Source organism: Pan troglodytes, chromosome 1, assembly GCF_028858775.2.
Source record: "Pan troglodytes isolate AG18354 chromosome 1, NHGRI_mPanTro3-v2.0_pri, whole genome shotgun sequence".
Taxonomy (NCBI): domain Eukaryota; kingdom Metazoa; phylum Chordata; class Mammalia; order Primates; family Hominidae; genus Pan; species Pan troglodytes.
Genome location: NC_072398.2, coordinates 199,651,227 through 199,666,247, shown reverse-complemented (window position 1 = coordinate 199,666,247; position 15,021 = coordinate 199,651,227). Strand labels below are relative to the sequence as shown.

The following is a 15,021-nucleotide window of genomic DNA, read 5'->3' as shown; positions in this document are numbered from 1 at the left end:
GGTGTGAGCCACCATACTGGGCCTCTTTTTTTTTTTTTTTTTTTTTTTTTTTTTTTTGAGATAAGATCTCACTCTGTTGCCCAGGCTGGACTGCAATGGTGTGATTTGGCTAACTGCAACTTCCACCTCCTGGGTTTTAAGTGATCCTCCCACTCAGCCCCCGAGGTAGCTGGGACTACAGGCACACACCACAACACCTGGCTAATTTTTCTGTAGAGACAAGGTCTCACTATGTTGCCCAGGCTGGTCTTTTGAACTCCTGAGCTCAAGTGATCTGCCCACCTCAGCCTCCCAAAGTGCTGGGATCAGGCGTGAGCCATCGCACCTGGCCTGAGCCTATAGTATTTTAATGGTATCATTTATACTTGATATTCATACTTGGCATTCATACTTGCTTTATATGGTTGACAAAAGTTTTACATCCTAATAATGTGAGGTCTTGGAGGGCAGACTTTGTGACTATCAGTCAGTTATAGATAATTGTGGCTCTTGACTTCTGTTAAGTTGATCCCAACTTGTAATATAACAGTCAAGATACAAAGTATAATACCATTTTAACACATAGCAAACAGCTCTGCTCTTTAAAGCCTCTGTCCTTTTTCTTTATGGCTCATGGTATCCCCAAAGGTTAGTAAGGTACCGGAGCTCAGAAGAAGGAAGTGTAGCACTGGAGGTGAAACTGATTTTTCTGATCATGAAGCCCTCACTCATCAGGTGCTGCCCAAAAGAAAGGGAAGAACACTCTGCCCTCCACAGAATAACTCGGATTTCTAAAGTGGATCCTAACCTACAGCTCGCTCTTTTCTTTTCTCTTCTCTTCTTTCTCTTTTTTTTTTTTTGGACAGAGTCTCGCTCTGTCACTCAGGCTGGAGTGCAGTGGTGCAATCTCGGCTCACTGCAACCTCTGCCTCCGGGTTCAAGTGATTCTCCTGCCTAAGCCTCCAGAGTAGCAGGGACTAGAGGCATCAGCCACCACGCCCGGCTAATTTTTTGTATTTTTAGTAGAGACAGAGTTTTGCCATGTTGGCCAGGCTGACTTCAAACTCCTGACCTCAGGTGATCCGCCCACCTCGGCCTCCCAAAGTGCTGGGATTACAGGTGTGAGCCACTGTGCCTGGCCACCTACAGCTTTCTTATATGAGATGGAGCTTGAATTAGTGTAGGTTTTATATATTACTATCAAGGATGGATGGTCTTTAGGAATGTTCAGAGAGAACTTTATGGTTCTAACTTACTATTTCAGTAGCATATTTTGAAAAGGGATGGTTTAGAAGTGACTTGGAGTTAGGGAAAGAGAAATATGATAAATTGGAAAGAAGAAACTTTTCAGAATATTCATCCAATAAACATTTAATGAGTACCCAATATTTACAAAGAAGAGGAGTTACATTAAAATTGAAAAAAAAAAAGGTGTAAGCCTAATCTATGCTAGCACTTTCACACATTCTGTCTTATTGAATCTCTCCAAAGAAATTGTTAACTCTATTTGATAGATAAGGAGACTCTTCTCAGAAGTTAAGTAATCGCCCAGGGATTAATAAATGGCAAAGCTAGGATTCTAAATCAGGTCCTCTTTCCAAGTTTACTTTCTGCTAAACTGCAGCTGGGGTTGTGCAATTGTACATAAATGTGTGGAGGAACCAAAAGACCCATGAGAATACTTTTTTTTTTAAGATGGAGTCTTCCTCTGTCGCTCAGGCTGGAGTGCAGTGGGTTCAAGCGATTCTCATGCCTCAACCTCCTGAATAGCTGGGATTACAGGCGCATGCCACCACACCTGGCTAATTTTTGTATTTTTAGTAGAGATGGGTTTTCACCATGTTGACCAGGCTGGTCTCGAACTCCTGACCTCAAGTGATCCATCTGCCTTGGCCTCCCAAAGTGCTGGGATTATAGATGTGAGCCACCGCACCCAGCCAAGAGAATTCTTTTGACTGAATTGAGTTATAGGAGGAATATAGATAAATTTGGTGGTTCTACAGTCATTTGTTGGTACAACTCTGTTACAGCATTTATCCTGGTCTGTCTTGTATTATTATTACTTGTATGTGTCTCTCTCCACTACTAGATCGTGAGTGACTGTAGAGCAGAGGCCATGATTGTCTCACATGTCTTGGTAACTACTTCAAATTTATTTAAAATGACTGGGCATCCCTTTTTTAAAGTTGTCTTTATTTCACAGTACCTGACATGGTATCTTGTACATAGTAGATAGGTGCTTAAAATGGAGCCCAAGACTCACAGGACTAGTTGTCCTTGAAGAAGGTGGTGTTTCAGCCCATGTCCCAGCTCTTCTCTTGGTGAACTTAGCAGGGATTTGGGACCTAGTAATTAAATAGCTGAGAAGCCAATATTCATCCTGTCATCCTCTGAGAAGCATGTTGGTAGCAGAGTGCATTATATTAATACATGGTAGGGGGTACGAGCATAGCAATGAGACTTGGGATTTGGCTTAGGCTTGCCATAGCCCAAGAAATGCTGAGGGGAGATTCATGTTGGTAAGGTCGAAATAGCATTGGACTAGAAGTAAAAAAAAAGTCTGTGTTGTACTTGGCTGTGCTACTATCTAACTTTGTGACTTTTAACAAGTAACTTATGCCCCTGAGCCTCAAATTCTTCATTTACGTTATGGTGATAACAAGTTTCAAGGCCATTTGCCACCTATAATCTGAAGATGGGAAATTTACTTTACCCAAGCTCTAATGAATTCAGTTGAGATAGTTACTGAATTTTTTCCCCTGAGCTATTTGACTAATTATTCTTGGGACACCAGGCAGACTGTGTGATCATCTGTGGCAGGTGTGATTGCACCCTAGGAGACACAGTGATGAAAACACCTGGTGCTAGAAATCTGAAACAATGCCTAAACAGTTGAGTGCATCCATTCTGGAGCATATTAACCTTTCCTTTTGGGAGAGACCAAATTAAGGTCTATTATATTACCTCTAAAGACCATAATGTGACACTGGAGCTTCAGGATTGAAAAGTGAGATTGTCTTAATTTATAGCAGTGAGGTGAATTTGGCTCTAACTTCCAGATTTATTTATTTATTTATTCACTTATTTATTTATTTATTGACAGAATCTTGCTCTGTCACCCAGGCTGGAGTGCGGTAGCATGATCTTGGCTCACTGCAACCGTGACCTCCTGTGTTCAAACGATTTTCGTGCCTCAGCTACCCAAGTAGCTGGGATTACAGGCATGTGCCGCCATGCCCAGCTAAATTTTGTATTTTTAGTAGAGATGGGGTTTCACCATGTTGGCCAGGCTGGTCTCGAACTCCTGGCCTCAAGTGATCCACCTGCCTCAGCCTCCCAAAGTGCTGGGATTATAGGTGTGAGTCACTGCGCCTGACCCAGATGCTACTTTTAAGTTTGTTGGATGATTATGCTCTTTAATAATGTTGTTACACAGTATGAGACTTTTCAGCCCTCTTTCTAGAACTGTGGAACAAAAGCCAAGTGCCTTCACTTGGTCCAGAAAGAAGTGATTTGCTTTTATTTCAATTAAAAATTGGGAGACTTATCTTTATTATGTGGCCCTCTTTTACAAAGAACAAATTGCTTTGTAAACTCAGGTAAGCACTTTGTATCTCTGATCTCTACGTTCCTCATTTGAAACATGGTAGAACTGGACCAGCTAATCTCTAAAGTCATTTCGTTGGCTCTACCTTGCCTTAATTTTAAGCATCTGTGTGATTGTACTGTTTCTTTGGGACTCTCTGGTTCCTAACCCAGCATAACATGTTCATTAGTATAAAACATGAGTTTAGAACTTTTGGTTCATAACCCATTCTTCATGTTTTGTCTTGGAGAGTTAATTCAAGTGCTCCGTCCGATGTCTCCATTAAAAAATGAGAATGGAAGTTTTTATCTATTTCCATCCTAACATTGAAGTGAGTAATGATGATATTTGGTTAAGTATAAGGCACTGGACTAGGGAGTCAAGGGACCGAGGTTCTATCCCTAACTTTTTTTCTTTTCTTTTTTTTTTTTTTTGAGATGGAGTATCATTCTTGTTGCCCAGGCTGGAGTACAATGGCGCCATCTTGGCTCACTGCAACCTCTGCTTCCCAGGTTCAAGTGATTTTTCTGTCTCAGCCTCCCGAGTAGCTGGGATTACAGACGCCCACCACCAGACCCAGCTAATTTTTGTATTTTTATTAGAGACGGGGTTTCACCATGTTGGCCAGGCTGGTCTTGAACTCCTGACCTCAGGTGATCCACCTGCCTCGCCCTTTCAAAGTGCTAGGATTACAGGCATGAGCCTCTGTGCCTGGCCTCCCTAACTCTCAAGTAGTTGTGTGCCTTCCTACCAGTCACTAATCTTTTTGTGCTTCAGTGTCTTAGACTGTAAATTATTGAAAAGCTACACTTTGTTGAATGTCCATTATGTGCCACATACCTATGTCAGTCACTTTATGTACATCATTTGTTATCTGCAGCAGCAAAGTGAGAACAAATGGGAACTTAGGCCCTGAAAGGCAAGTTGTGTGCAAGATCCTACAGGTGGGAAATGGCAGAGCTAGGATTAGAAGCCACATCTTTCACTCCAAAGCATGTTCACTTTCTATACCTATACTGTTTTTTTTTTTTTTTTTTAAAGCTTTTTTAGAGATGGGGTCTTGCTATGTTATCCAGGCTGGATTCAACTCCTGGCCTCAGGCCACCCTCCAGCCTCAGCCTCTGGAGTAGCTAGGACTACAGGCACGTGGCACAGCACCCAGATACACCTATACTATTCCACTTCATTTGCAACATAAGGATCTACTGTATATGCTTTCTAGGATTGTTGCTAGGAATAGATAGGATATCAGATACCACATTGCTTTTGGCCATTAGAATTTTATAGTTAGAGGGGACCTATGAGCAGCTCTAGTGTAATTAAGACTCCGGATTCAAATCTCAGCTCTGCTACTTATTTAGCTTTGGACCTCCGATATGTTACTTAATCTCTTCATGCATCTTTTTGTCATCTATTGGATAGGAATAATAGTACCAACTCCGTACAGTGACATAAGGATTATGCAAAGCATTTTGAATATTATTTTGCATATAGTGAGTATTCAGTATATATTAGTAAATAGCAGTGCAGTCAGGATTGTTTTATTTACTCCCCTTGTTTTAGTTATGGTGAAGCTGAAACAGTGCTCAAGATGAAGCAGCTAATTGAAGACACTGAAAAGAATAAAGTTTATGTATGTAAGATTATATTGAATATTTTACAAATAATCATTTAGTGTTAAATTCAGCATATAGTGACAACATTACCCTCGATCCACAGGTTGGGGGATGGGGTAGGCTACAGGGGGAAGAGAGAGCTAGAGCCTAGGTTAATGATTTATCTGGCAAGGGTTCTGGGCCTTTCATCACTAACATTTATTGGTTGCCTATTACATAGACCCATCAAGCCTCTAACTTCATCTTAGACAACTCTGCAGAAGACTGAGGGGACAACTCTTTCTCTCTGATTAGATCTTTTCAGGTTCTGTCAGATGTGTATGTATTGGCTTTTTATCTAGTTGTCTTGATGAAACCCAAGACTCAGACTTGGAGTTAAATGTAACAGGCTGTATGCTCTGGTTTGATTTGAAGTTCAGGTATGAGGGGAGGAATGCCCTGCGTGATCCATCCCAAATTTATTAAAGTTCTCTGTATTGGGTTTGGAGGCCTCAGTCCTAGTTAATATAAAGTATAACTTTATTACCTGGTTTTTTGCTTTTTGTTCCTTTTGTTCATGAAACTCCTCTGGTAATATCAATATGTTCCCTTTGTTCATGAAACTCTGTTGGTGATTTTACTAGGTATAGGATTTGGGTATTCCTCAGTATCATCACACCGTGTGATAACACTCTAATCTCCCAGTGTTTTTAATGTGTACACACATACCTGTCAGTCTAAATTTCAAAAAAAACCCAGAAAGAATGTTTGACAGAGCATCATTTTTAGGCAGTTTTGTAGCATACAGAGGCAGTCAATATGAAGTACAAATTTGGGGAGACTAGGTTAAATGCTACAGAAGAAAGATTCTCATGTATGTGACATTGATTTTTTTCCCCCATCTTTATAGGTTGCTATGGTGACAGACTATGGGGCCTTTATCAAAATCCCAGGCTGTCGGAAGCAAGGTAGGAGTTTATAACTTGAAATTCAGCCCTCTGATTCTACTCTCTGCTAACACCCCACCACCTCCTAATTATAGGCTGTACATTTTTCAGACAGTAGTTTTTCATTCCTTTGTTTTCTTTTTAATGTATAGATATGAATACAAGATGACAGTTCATTTTTAGTGGGCAGAGAATTGTGGTCTCTGACTCAGGAGGAAGACTGGGGTATAGCTAATTGGGTTTACTTCTGAAACCAGGTCCTCCTTAGACTTCACCTGTGACCCTAGGCAAATCACTTGACTTCTTTAGACACAGGATTTGCGGGAGGGCAAGCTACCTCTGTCTGAGGCTGACAGTGTGAGTTTTCTAGTAGATAGCGCATGAAATGGGATTAGTATTGCAAGTGATACAAACATATATAATATATATAATATTTTAAGTTTTTTTCATAAAGAGGCATCTGTTGAACATTTTTTTGAGAATCCTGTTATAAGTCTATAATCTTATTTATTTACCAAAACTATGTTAAGCCGAAAAGGCAGGTTCCACAGACCGGTTGTCTGCCCAGAGTGATTTGGCTAGGTAGTGGTATAGCCAAGACTAGAACCCAATCCTTCTGATTCCTAGCCCCTGGATCTTTCTACTATATCACACTGCTGGTGGATCCAAAGATTCAACTTGCTAACTTCTTATGCTAAAATAAGGTTTAATTAAAGATTTTAACATTTTTAAAAAAGGCAACCATAAGAATACTAGAAGAAAATCTAGAAGAATATTTCACTACATGAAAATTAAAAACTTAACTGCAAAAATCATTGTAATCAGAGTTAAGTTTGGAAAAAGAATTTGTAGTACATATGATAAAGAGCTAATACAAAGGGGGTATTAGGAAAAGGTGCCAAGGATATGAAAAAACAACTCACAGGATAAAAAAATATTACTTGGTACTATAGTAAAAGATACTCATTCTCCGTATGACTAAAAAGTAACTTAGACTGGTAGATTCATATAATGGGATATTACTCAACAATACAAAGGAATGAGAATAAAATATTCATACATGCAACAACCTGGATCATCCCTCTCCAGAAATTATACTGAGTGAAAAAAGCTAATCTCAAAAGGTTATACACTTTATGATTCCATTTATATAACATTCTTATGTTTTACTTGAGATATGATTCACATACCACACATTTCACCTGCTTAAAGTGTACAATTCAGTGGTTTCTTTGGTATATTCAGAGTTTTGTGACCATCACCACGATCTACTTTGAGAACATTGTTGTCACCCCAAAAAGAAACCCTGTACCTATTAGCCATCACTCCAGATTCTCTCTATGCCCCCAGCTTTAGGCAATCATTATTCTACTTTGTCTCTGTATAGTTGCTTATTTTGTACATTTTTTGTAAATGGAATAATGCAGTATATAGTCTTTTGTGACTGACTTCTTTCACTTAGCACGTTTTCAAGGTTCATCTGTTTTATAATATGTACTTAATTCTTTTTTATTGCCATTACAAATTTATTGCAATTCCATCAGTTGATGGATATTTGGGTTGTTTCCACTTCTTTAGTATTATGAATAATGTTGCTATAAATATTTGTGTACAACTTTTTGTGTGGATATTTGCTTTCATTGGGTATATACCTATGAGTGGAAATACTGGGTCATATGATAACTCTATGTTCAACTTTTTGAGAAACTGCCAAACTGTTTTTCCAAAGTGACCACGCCATTTTACATTCCTACCAGCAATGTATGAGGGTTCTATTTTCTTTACATCTTTGTTAACACTTGTTATTATCTTTCTGGGTATGGCCATCCTAATGGATGTGCCCGGACATCTCATTGTGGTTTGAATTTCCCTAATAGCTAATGATGTTAAGTCTCTTTTCTTGGGTTTATTGGCCATTTGTATATCTTTTTTGGGGAAATGTCTATTCAAATCTGATATATTTTGGCTGTGTCCTCACCCAAATCTCATCTTGAATTGTAGTTCTCATAATCCCCATGTGTTGTGGTAGGGACCAGGTGGAGATAATTGAATCATGGGGGTGGTTTGCCCCATCCTGTTCTCATCATAGTAACACAAGATCTGATGGTTTTATAAGGGGCTTCCCTTATAAAACCATCATTCGCTGGGCACTTATTCTCCTTCCTGCTGCCCTGTGAAGAAGGATGTGTTTGCTTCCCCTTTCCCCATGGTTGTTAAGTTTCTTGAGGCTTCCCCAGCCATGCTGAACTGTGAGTCAGTTAAATCTCTTTCCTTGGTAAATTACCCAGTCTCGTATGTCTTTATTAGCAGTGTAAGAACAGACTAATACAAAATCCTTTTCTTTTTTTGAGACAGAGTTGCTCTGTTGCCCAGGCTAGAGTGCAATGGTGCAATCTTGGCTCACTGCAACCTCTGCCTCCTGAGTTCAAGTGATTTTCATGCCTCAGCTTCCTGAGTAGCTGGGATTACAGGCATGTGCCACCACACCCGGCTAATTTTTAGTAGAGGCAGGGTTTTGCCATGTTGGCCAGACTGGTCTTGAACTCCTGTCCTCCAGTAATCTGCCCTCCTCAGCTTCCCAGAGTGCTGGGATTAAAGGTGTGAGCCACCACACCTGCCTTTTCCCTTTTAAAAATAGGGTTATTTTTGTTTTTATTGTTGAGTTAGGTGTTTGTCATATATTCTGGATACTAGTCCCATATCAAATATATGATTTGCAAAGATTTTTATGTAACATACTTGAAATGACAAAGTTATTTAAATGGAGAACAAATTATTTAATGATTCACAAGGATTAAGAAGGGGAAGGAAGTAGCAATATGAAGGATCCTTGTGGTGAGGGACCTGTTCTGTATCTTAACTGTGGCAGTGTATACATGAATCTACACATGTGGTAAAATTACATGGAACTAAATACATACACATACAGAAACACAAATGAGTACAGGTAAAACTGGGGAAATCTGAACAAGAGCCAGTCGATTTTATCTGAGATGTTTTTCCCTACACCAACCAATTCTCCAGTTCTCTGATTCTCTAACATCAACTGGATGTCCCAACAATTCAGTTCAATTCTGACACTAACTACCTGGGAATTAGTGTCAGATTCCACATACTTAAGGGCTCAGTCCCACATGACTACCCTCACTTCAGATGCCAGCCCCAATATTGAATCCTCAGATTACCTACACTTTTGTCTCACTTGGCTATAATTTTTGGGATTCCCAGCACTTCCCCCCAAAGTTGGTAATTTGCTAGAGTGACTCACAGAACTCAGAAAAATGCTATAGTTACTATTAGTTTATTTTAAAGGATAAAAATGAGCAGTCAGATGAAGAAGTACACAGGGTGAGACCCAAAGTGTTCCGAGTACAAAGCCTCTGTCCCCATGGAGTTGGGGTGTGTCACCCTCTTGGCACATGGATGTGTTCACCAACTCTCCAAACTCCATTGCTTAGGGGTTTATATGGAGGATCTGTTATATAGACATGGTTGATTAAATTTTTGGCCTTCAGTGATAGAGCTCAGTCTCCAGCCCCTCTCCCCTTCCTGGAAGTCAGAGGGTAGGGCTGAAATTTCTTTTTTTTTTTTGAGAGGGAATCTAGCTCTGTTGCCCAGGCTGGAGTGCAGTGGTGCAATATCAGCTCACGGCAACCTCTGCCTTCCGGGTTCAAGCATTTCTCCTGCCTCAGCCTCCCGAGTAGCTGGGACTACAGGTGTGCACCACCATGCCTGGCTAATTTTTGTATTTTTGGTAGAGAAGGGGTTTCACTATGTTGGCTAGGATGGTCTCAAACTCCTTTCCTTGTGACCTGCCCGTCTTGGCCTCCCAAAGTGCTGGGGTTACAGGTGTGAGCCACCATGCCCAGCCCAGGCTGAAATTTCTAACCCTATCTAATCACATCGTTGATTTCTCTGTTTCTGAAGCTATCTAGGGACCCACAGTAGTCACCTCATTAAGGGACTTAATGAATAACAAAAGACACTTCTATCACTCAGAATAGTCCAAGGGTTTTAGGAACTCTGCCAGGAACTAGGGACAAAGATCGAATATGTATTTCTTATACCACAGTATCAATGCCAGCATCCTGGTTGTGTTAGTGTACTATAGTTTTCCAAAATGTCACCATTGGAGAAAACTGGATAAAGTGTACATAAAACCTCTGTATTCTTTCTTTCTTTTTTTTTTTTTTTTGAGACGGAGTCTCGCTCTGTTGCCCAGGCTGGAGTGCAGTGGCACAATCTCGGCTCACTGCAAGCTCCGCCTCCTGGGTTCACGCCATTCTCCTGTCTCAGCCTCCCAAGTAGCTGGGACTGCAGGCACCCGCCACCATGCCTGGCTAATTTTTTGTATTTTTAGTAGAGACAGGGTTTCACTGTGTTAGCCAGGATGGTCTCCATCTCCTGACCTCGTGATCTGCCTGCCTCGGCCTCCCAAAGTGCTGGGATTCCAGGCGTGAGCCACCAAGCCCGGCCTAGACCTCTGTATTATTTCTTTTGAGTGCAGATGAATGTACAATTATCTCAAAAATTTTTTTTTCACATAGGGCAGCAAAGTTATCAAATATTTTTAAAAAACGATTTAAAACACTCCTAAAATCTTTGAGATTAACAAATATTTTAAAAGATTGCTGTTAATACCCAGTGTTAGAAATGGATACTTTTACTCTCTATCAGGAGCATAATTTCACAGACTTTGGCAGTGCCTATTAACATCTTTAATGTGCTTATTACCCTTTAATCCAGAAATTCTTTGAAGAATTTAGTGTAAGTAGAGAATTACATAAATTATGTGCATCTGTTTTGTAGACTATGCAGATGATTAAAAGAATGACTGTATTTCTAAGACATAATTATGCCTCATCTTACCAGAAAGATGCCATGGAAGGTTTTCATACAATTCCATCACACTGCTACCTGACTGATAACAGTTGTAAAACATCATTGATTATGAGAAGCACTCCAATTTCAGAGATATTAAAGTGAGAGGAAAAGAAAGTGCATCTTAGAATCAATGAAACACAATAAATGTCAGTTTACTGACATGAGCCAGGAGTGGTGGCATGCACCTGTAATTCCAGCTACTTGGGAGGCTGAAGTAGTAAGATCACTTGAGGCCAAGAGTTCGAGGCCAGGCTGGGCAACATAGCAAGACCCCACTGATGGCGATGGAGGCCTGTCTAGAGTGGCTGCTGCAAAGATGCCAGCCATAGTGGGGGCTGTGCGGCCAGGGCTGCATGTTCCATGGAGCTGGCAGGAGCCCAGCCCCCTTATGAGTTAGTGGGGTGGGAGCCCACCCTCATGGGTGCAGCTGCCGCCACCCAGCCCTGGCTGCAGACCCAGGCATCCCTGCACTCTTGGAGGTCCGGGAAGACCCCTTTCCCCCACAGTCTCAGAAGTGCCTGCTCCCACCGCCTGGACTCTCCCAGCTCCCGGCTCCTGCTCTGATTTTGGAGCAAAGTCGAAGCTGAGCCTGGGCACTATTGCAACCTGGCTGGGTTTGCACACCTTGGGGTGGTGCTGACATGCCAGCTTCCTACCACCTTGGCCCCTTCTGGACTTTGGGTGCCAGTGAGCACAGGAGGGAGGCCAAAGGGGTGCTGAGGGTGGCTCAGCATGGGCCTGCAGGTGCCCCCGGGCACAGAACAACTGGGCGTCATGGACAACATGATTGATGGTGACAAGAGGCAGACAGGCTCCTGGGTGGAAAGGGGCAGGTCTCGGTGAAGCCGCACCTTCAAGCCAGGGATGGCCTGAAGCATAGGGGCCAGGCTGTCAGTTCCAGGTGGAGTCTGTGGCCCAGAGTGAGAACTTAAGGTGCTTTTCCTGGGCCTGCCCACGGACCAGTCAGCACACACTTCTGGAGACTGTAAAAACCCTGGACTCAGCCAGACTTGGGCAGACACTGGGAGGACTTGCCTGTGGAAATGGGTTACCCACACTGGGTCTCCTCTCCGTCGAGGGCTGCAGATGTTGGGATGACCTGCCTGCAGATAAGAGCTGCCCATTCTGGGTCTCCTCTCTGCTAAGAGCTGCACTCAACAGGTTGACCTGCCTGTGGAAAGGAGCTACCTACTTTGGGTCTCCTGAGAGCTGTACCATCACTCAATAAAGCAACTCTTTGCCTTGCTTACCCTCCAGTTGTTTGCGTACCTCATTCTTCCTGGATGCAAGACAAGAACTTGGGACCCGTTGAATGGCGGGACTGAAAGAGCTATAACAGATCCAAGGGCTCCCTGAGCCAGAGCTGTGACACCTCTTTGGGGCTTTATGGTTCCTGGCATCTCCAAGCTTCTGGGCACCACCATGTTCCCCAGAGTTCACAGTGGAAGCCGCTTGTGGTATGCCTGGTCCATCCACAGCCTCACATGGAGCTGGTGCCTGTGCCAGCACCTGGAGCTGCCTGCCCAACCACAGCAGCCAGTGTGCCTGGCTGTGCACAGTGGCTGGACCCCATGCTCACTCACTCATGCACCCCTCGCCACTCCAAGCCTGGCTCACCCTTGGCAGGTGTGGGATCTGGGACGGCAGCATGAGCCAAGCGCAGCCCATTAGACCAAGTGGATGGAACAGGCCTAGTGGCCCCAAGCAAAGCTGAATGCAGCCTGCCAGGCCAAGTGGGCAGAACGAGCCCAGCAGGTCCAAGCAAAACTCGGGCAAAGGTGCTGCTGGCCACAGCAGCTTCTGGCTGGAAAAGTGACACCTGAAGAATCTTGTGACACCATCTTTACAAAAAAGTTAGCTGGGTGTGGTGGCAGGAGGATCACTTGGGCCCAGAAGTTAGAGGCTGCAGTGAGCTATGATTGTGCCACCGCACCCCAGCCTGGGTAAGAGTGAGACCCTGTCCCTTAAAAAAAAAAAAAAAAGAAAAAATCTGACATGGAAAGAAGTCTAAGATAATAAAATTTAAAAACATGTTGCAGAAGACTTTGTATAGCATCTCTCTTCCCCTTTTAAAGCAAGTGTGCATATGCCTTTATATATCGTTTTTCTTTATATAGTTTACTGCCTATGTTTAGAAGAAAGGCTGGAGGAATATTCAACAGATTAACAATGGTCACTTCTGGGGAGTTGGTTTTGCTAAGGAAGGGATGTACATGGAAGAGGGACTTTGACTTCTGGAAATTTTTTTTAAGTTTTTTCTGTTAAAAAAAAATCCAAGAGGTGATCTTTGGATAATAAATCCATGCCTCTAACCTTGTAGACTACTATTCTGCAACTTGCATCTTTGCTTAAGAAATGGTTTACCAGCAGTTTTCAAGCTGGCAGTCAGCAGTCTGTAATTAAGTTTCTCATTTTATGTTGTCTGGGATTTAATGACATCGAACTCTTCTCCACCCCACAGGACATTCATCTCTTTCTGTCTGAGCACAGGTTTTCTTGTTAGTATACTTGCCATAGCTGCCAGTGCCTGAAAGTCCCATTCTAATTTGGGCATATGTGACACTTTGGGGACTGTGTGGGATTAAAGGCCTGTGACCTTCCAGCAGTCAATCTTCAACTCATTTTATCCATACCCTGTCAGGTGATGCCTCTGATTGTGGCTGACAGCTTACAAGTGAATCTGTCAGTCTGACAGCTGGGCTGAGGCAAGCCTCAGAGGGAAAGCTCAGGGAGCCAAATAATTAGGTGGAAACTCTGTGAGTTTTAATCCTGAGATCTATAGGTTTATTGGATAACTTGAGCAATTGACTTCCTTACAGTGTATCTTAGTTTCTCTGCCCATAAAGAGGGAAGATTATTAAGTCTCAGCCTGAAAGGACTGAGTTAGAAAATAACTCTGGTCTGATCAGGTCTTAACATCTTTGGCTCAGGTAGATAGATTCTAATTTGAGCTGGTTTCCCAGATGTCATGTTCTCAGAATACTTCAGCCACCACTGAGTTGAAGACCCCTTCCTACTATTCAAACCTAAGCTAGATTTTCTTTCCCCTCTCATAGTATTATCCAATATAACTTTCTGTGATGATGAAAATATTCCTTATGTTCTCTGATTTGTTTCCTGACATCAACCAACTCCCCAATTCTCTGGACACCAACTGGGTGTCCAATGACTCAGTTCAATTCTGACATTATTTATCTGGAGCTTGTGTTAGATCTCACAAATTTAAGGGACTCGGTCCCACAAAATTTCCCCCATTTCAGATGCCAGCTGCAAGTCCTGGGCCACTTGTACTTCTGACCAATCAGCTGTAAACAGGGGTTCCATGACCACCTACTTAGGTTTGAGACTTTGCCAGAATGGCTTACAGAAGTCAGGAAAACACTTTACAGTAGTCCCCACTCATCTGTGCCTTTACTTTCCACGGTTTCAGTTACCCTAGGTCAACTGAGGTTTGAAAATATTAAAGGGAAAATTCTAGAAACAATTCATAAGCTTTAAGTTGCAGTTGCAGTGTGATGAAATCTTGTGCTGTCTTGCCGCATTCCATCTGGGACGTGAATCATCCCTTTGTCCATCCACACTGTGTACGCTACCCACCCATTAGTCCCTTAGTAGCCTTCTCAGTGATCAGATCGACTGCTGTTGCAGTGCTTGTGTTCCAAGTAACCCTTATTTTACTTAATGGCCCCAAAGTGTAATACTGATGCTGGCAATTTTGATATGCCAGAGAGAAGCCATAAAGGGCTTCCTTTAAGTCAAAAGGTAAAAGTTCTCGACTTAATAAGGGAAAAACAGGGACCCCTAGAGGGGGGACTGAGGAAGGGGGAGAATGGTTGAAAAATTTAACTTTGAGTACTATGCTCAGTACTTCTGTAACGGGATGATTAATATCCCAAACCTCAGCATCATGCAGTGTACACAGATAAGAAACTTGAACATATGTACCCCCAGAATCTAAAATAAAGGTTAAAAAAAAGATTAAGGAAAGAAAATGTAATCCTATCCTGTGGTTGCTAAGATCTACCCTAAG

General features: G+C 42.2%; 1 protein-coding gene across 12 annotated transcripts in view; it reads left to right on the top strand.

Annotated features, from left to right (window-relative positions):
• The window catches only part of ZCCHC17 (zinc finger CCHC-type containing 17), a 68,099-nt gene that overhangs the window by 16,254 nt on the left and 36,824 nt on the right, over positions 1-15,021 (top strand). For 5 of the 12 annotated variants that reach the window (XM_001158971.6, XM_054680916.2, XM_063783567.1 and 2 more), the window contains one exon: positions 6,071-6,128. The exons of 2 other annotated variants lie outside the window; for them this stretch is intronic. In XM_001158971.6, coding sequence (XP_001158971.1) covers positions 6,071-6,128 — 58 coding nt within the window. Of the gene's footprint in view, positions 1-2,967; positions 3,897-5,128; positions 5,199-6,070; positions 6,129-15,021 lie in introns of those variants that run through there. 5 more of the 12 variants (XM_063783564.1, XM_063783566.1, XM_063783570.1 and 2 more) reach the window with 2 other exon arrangements.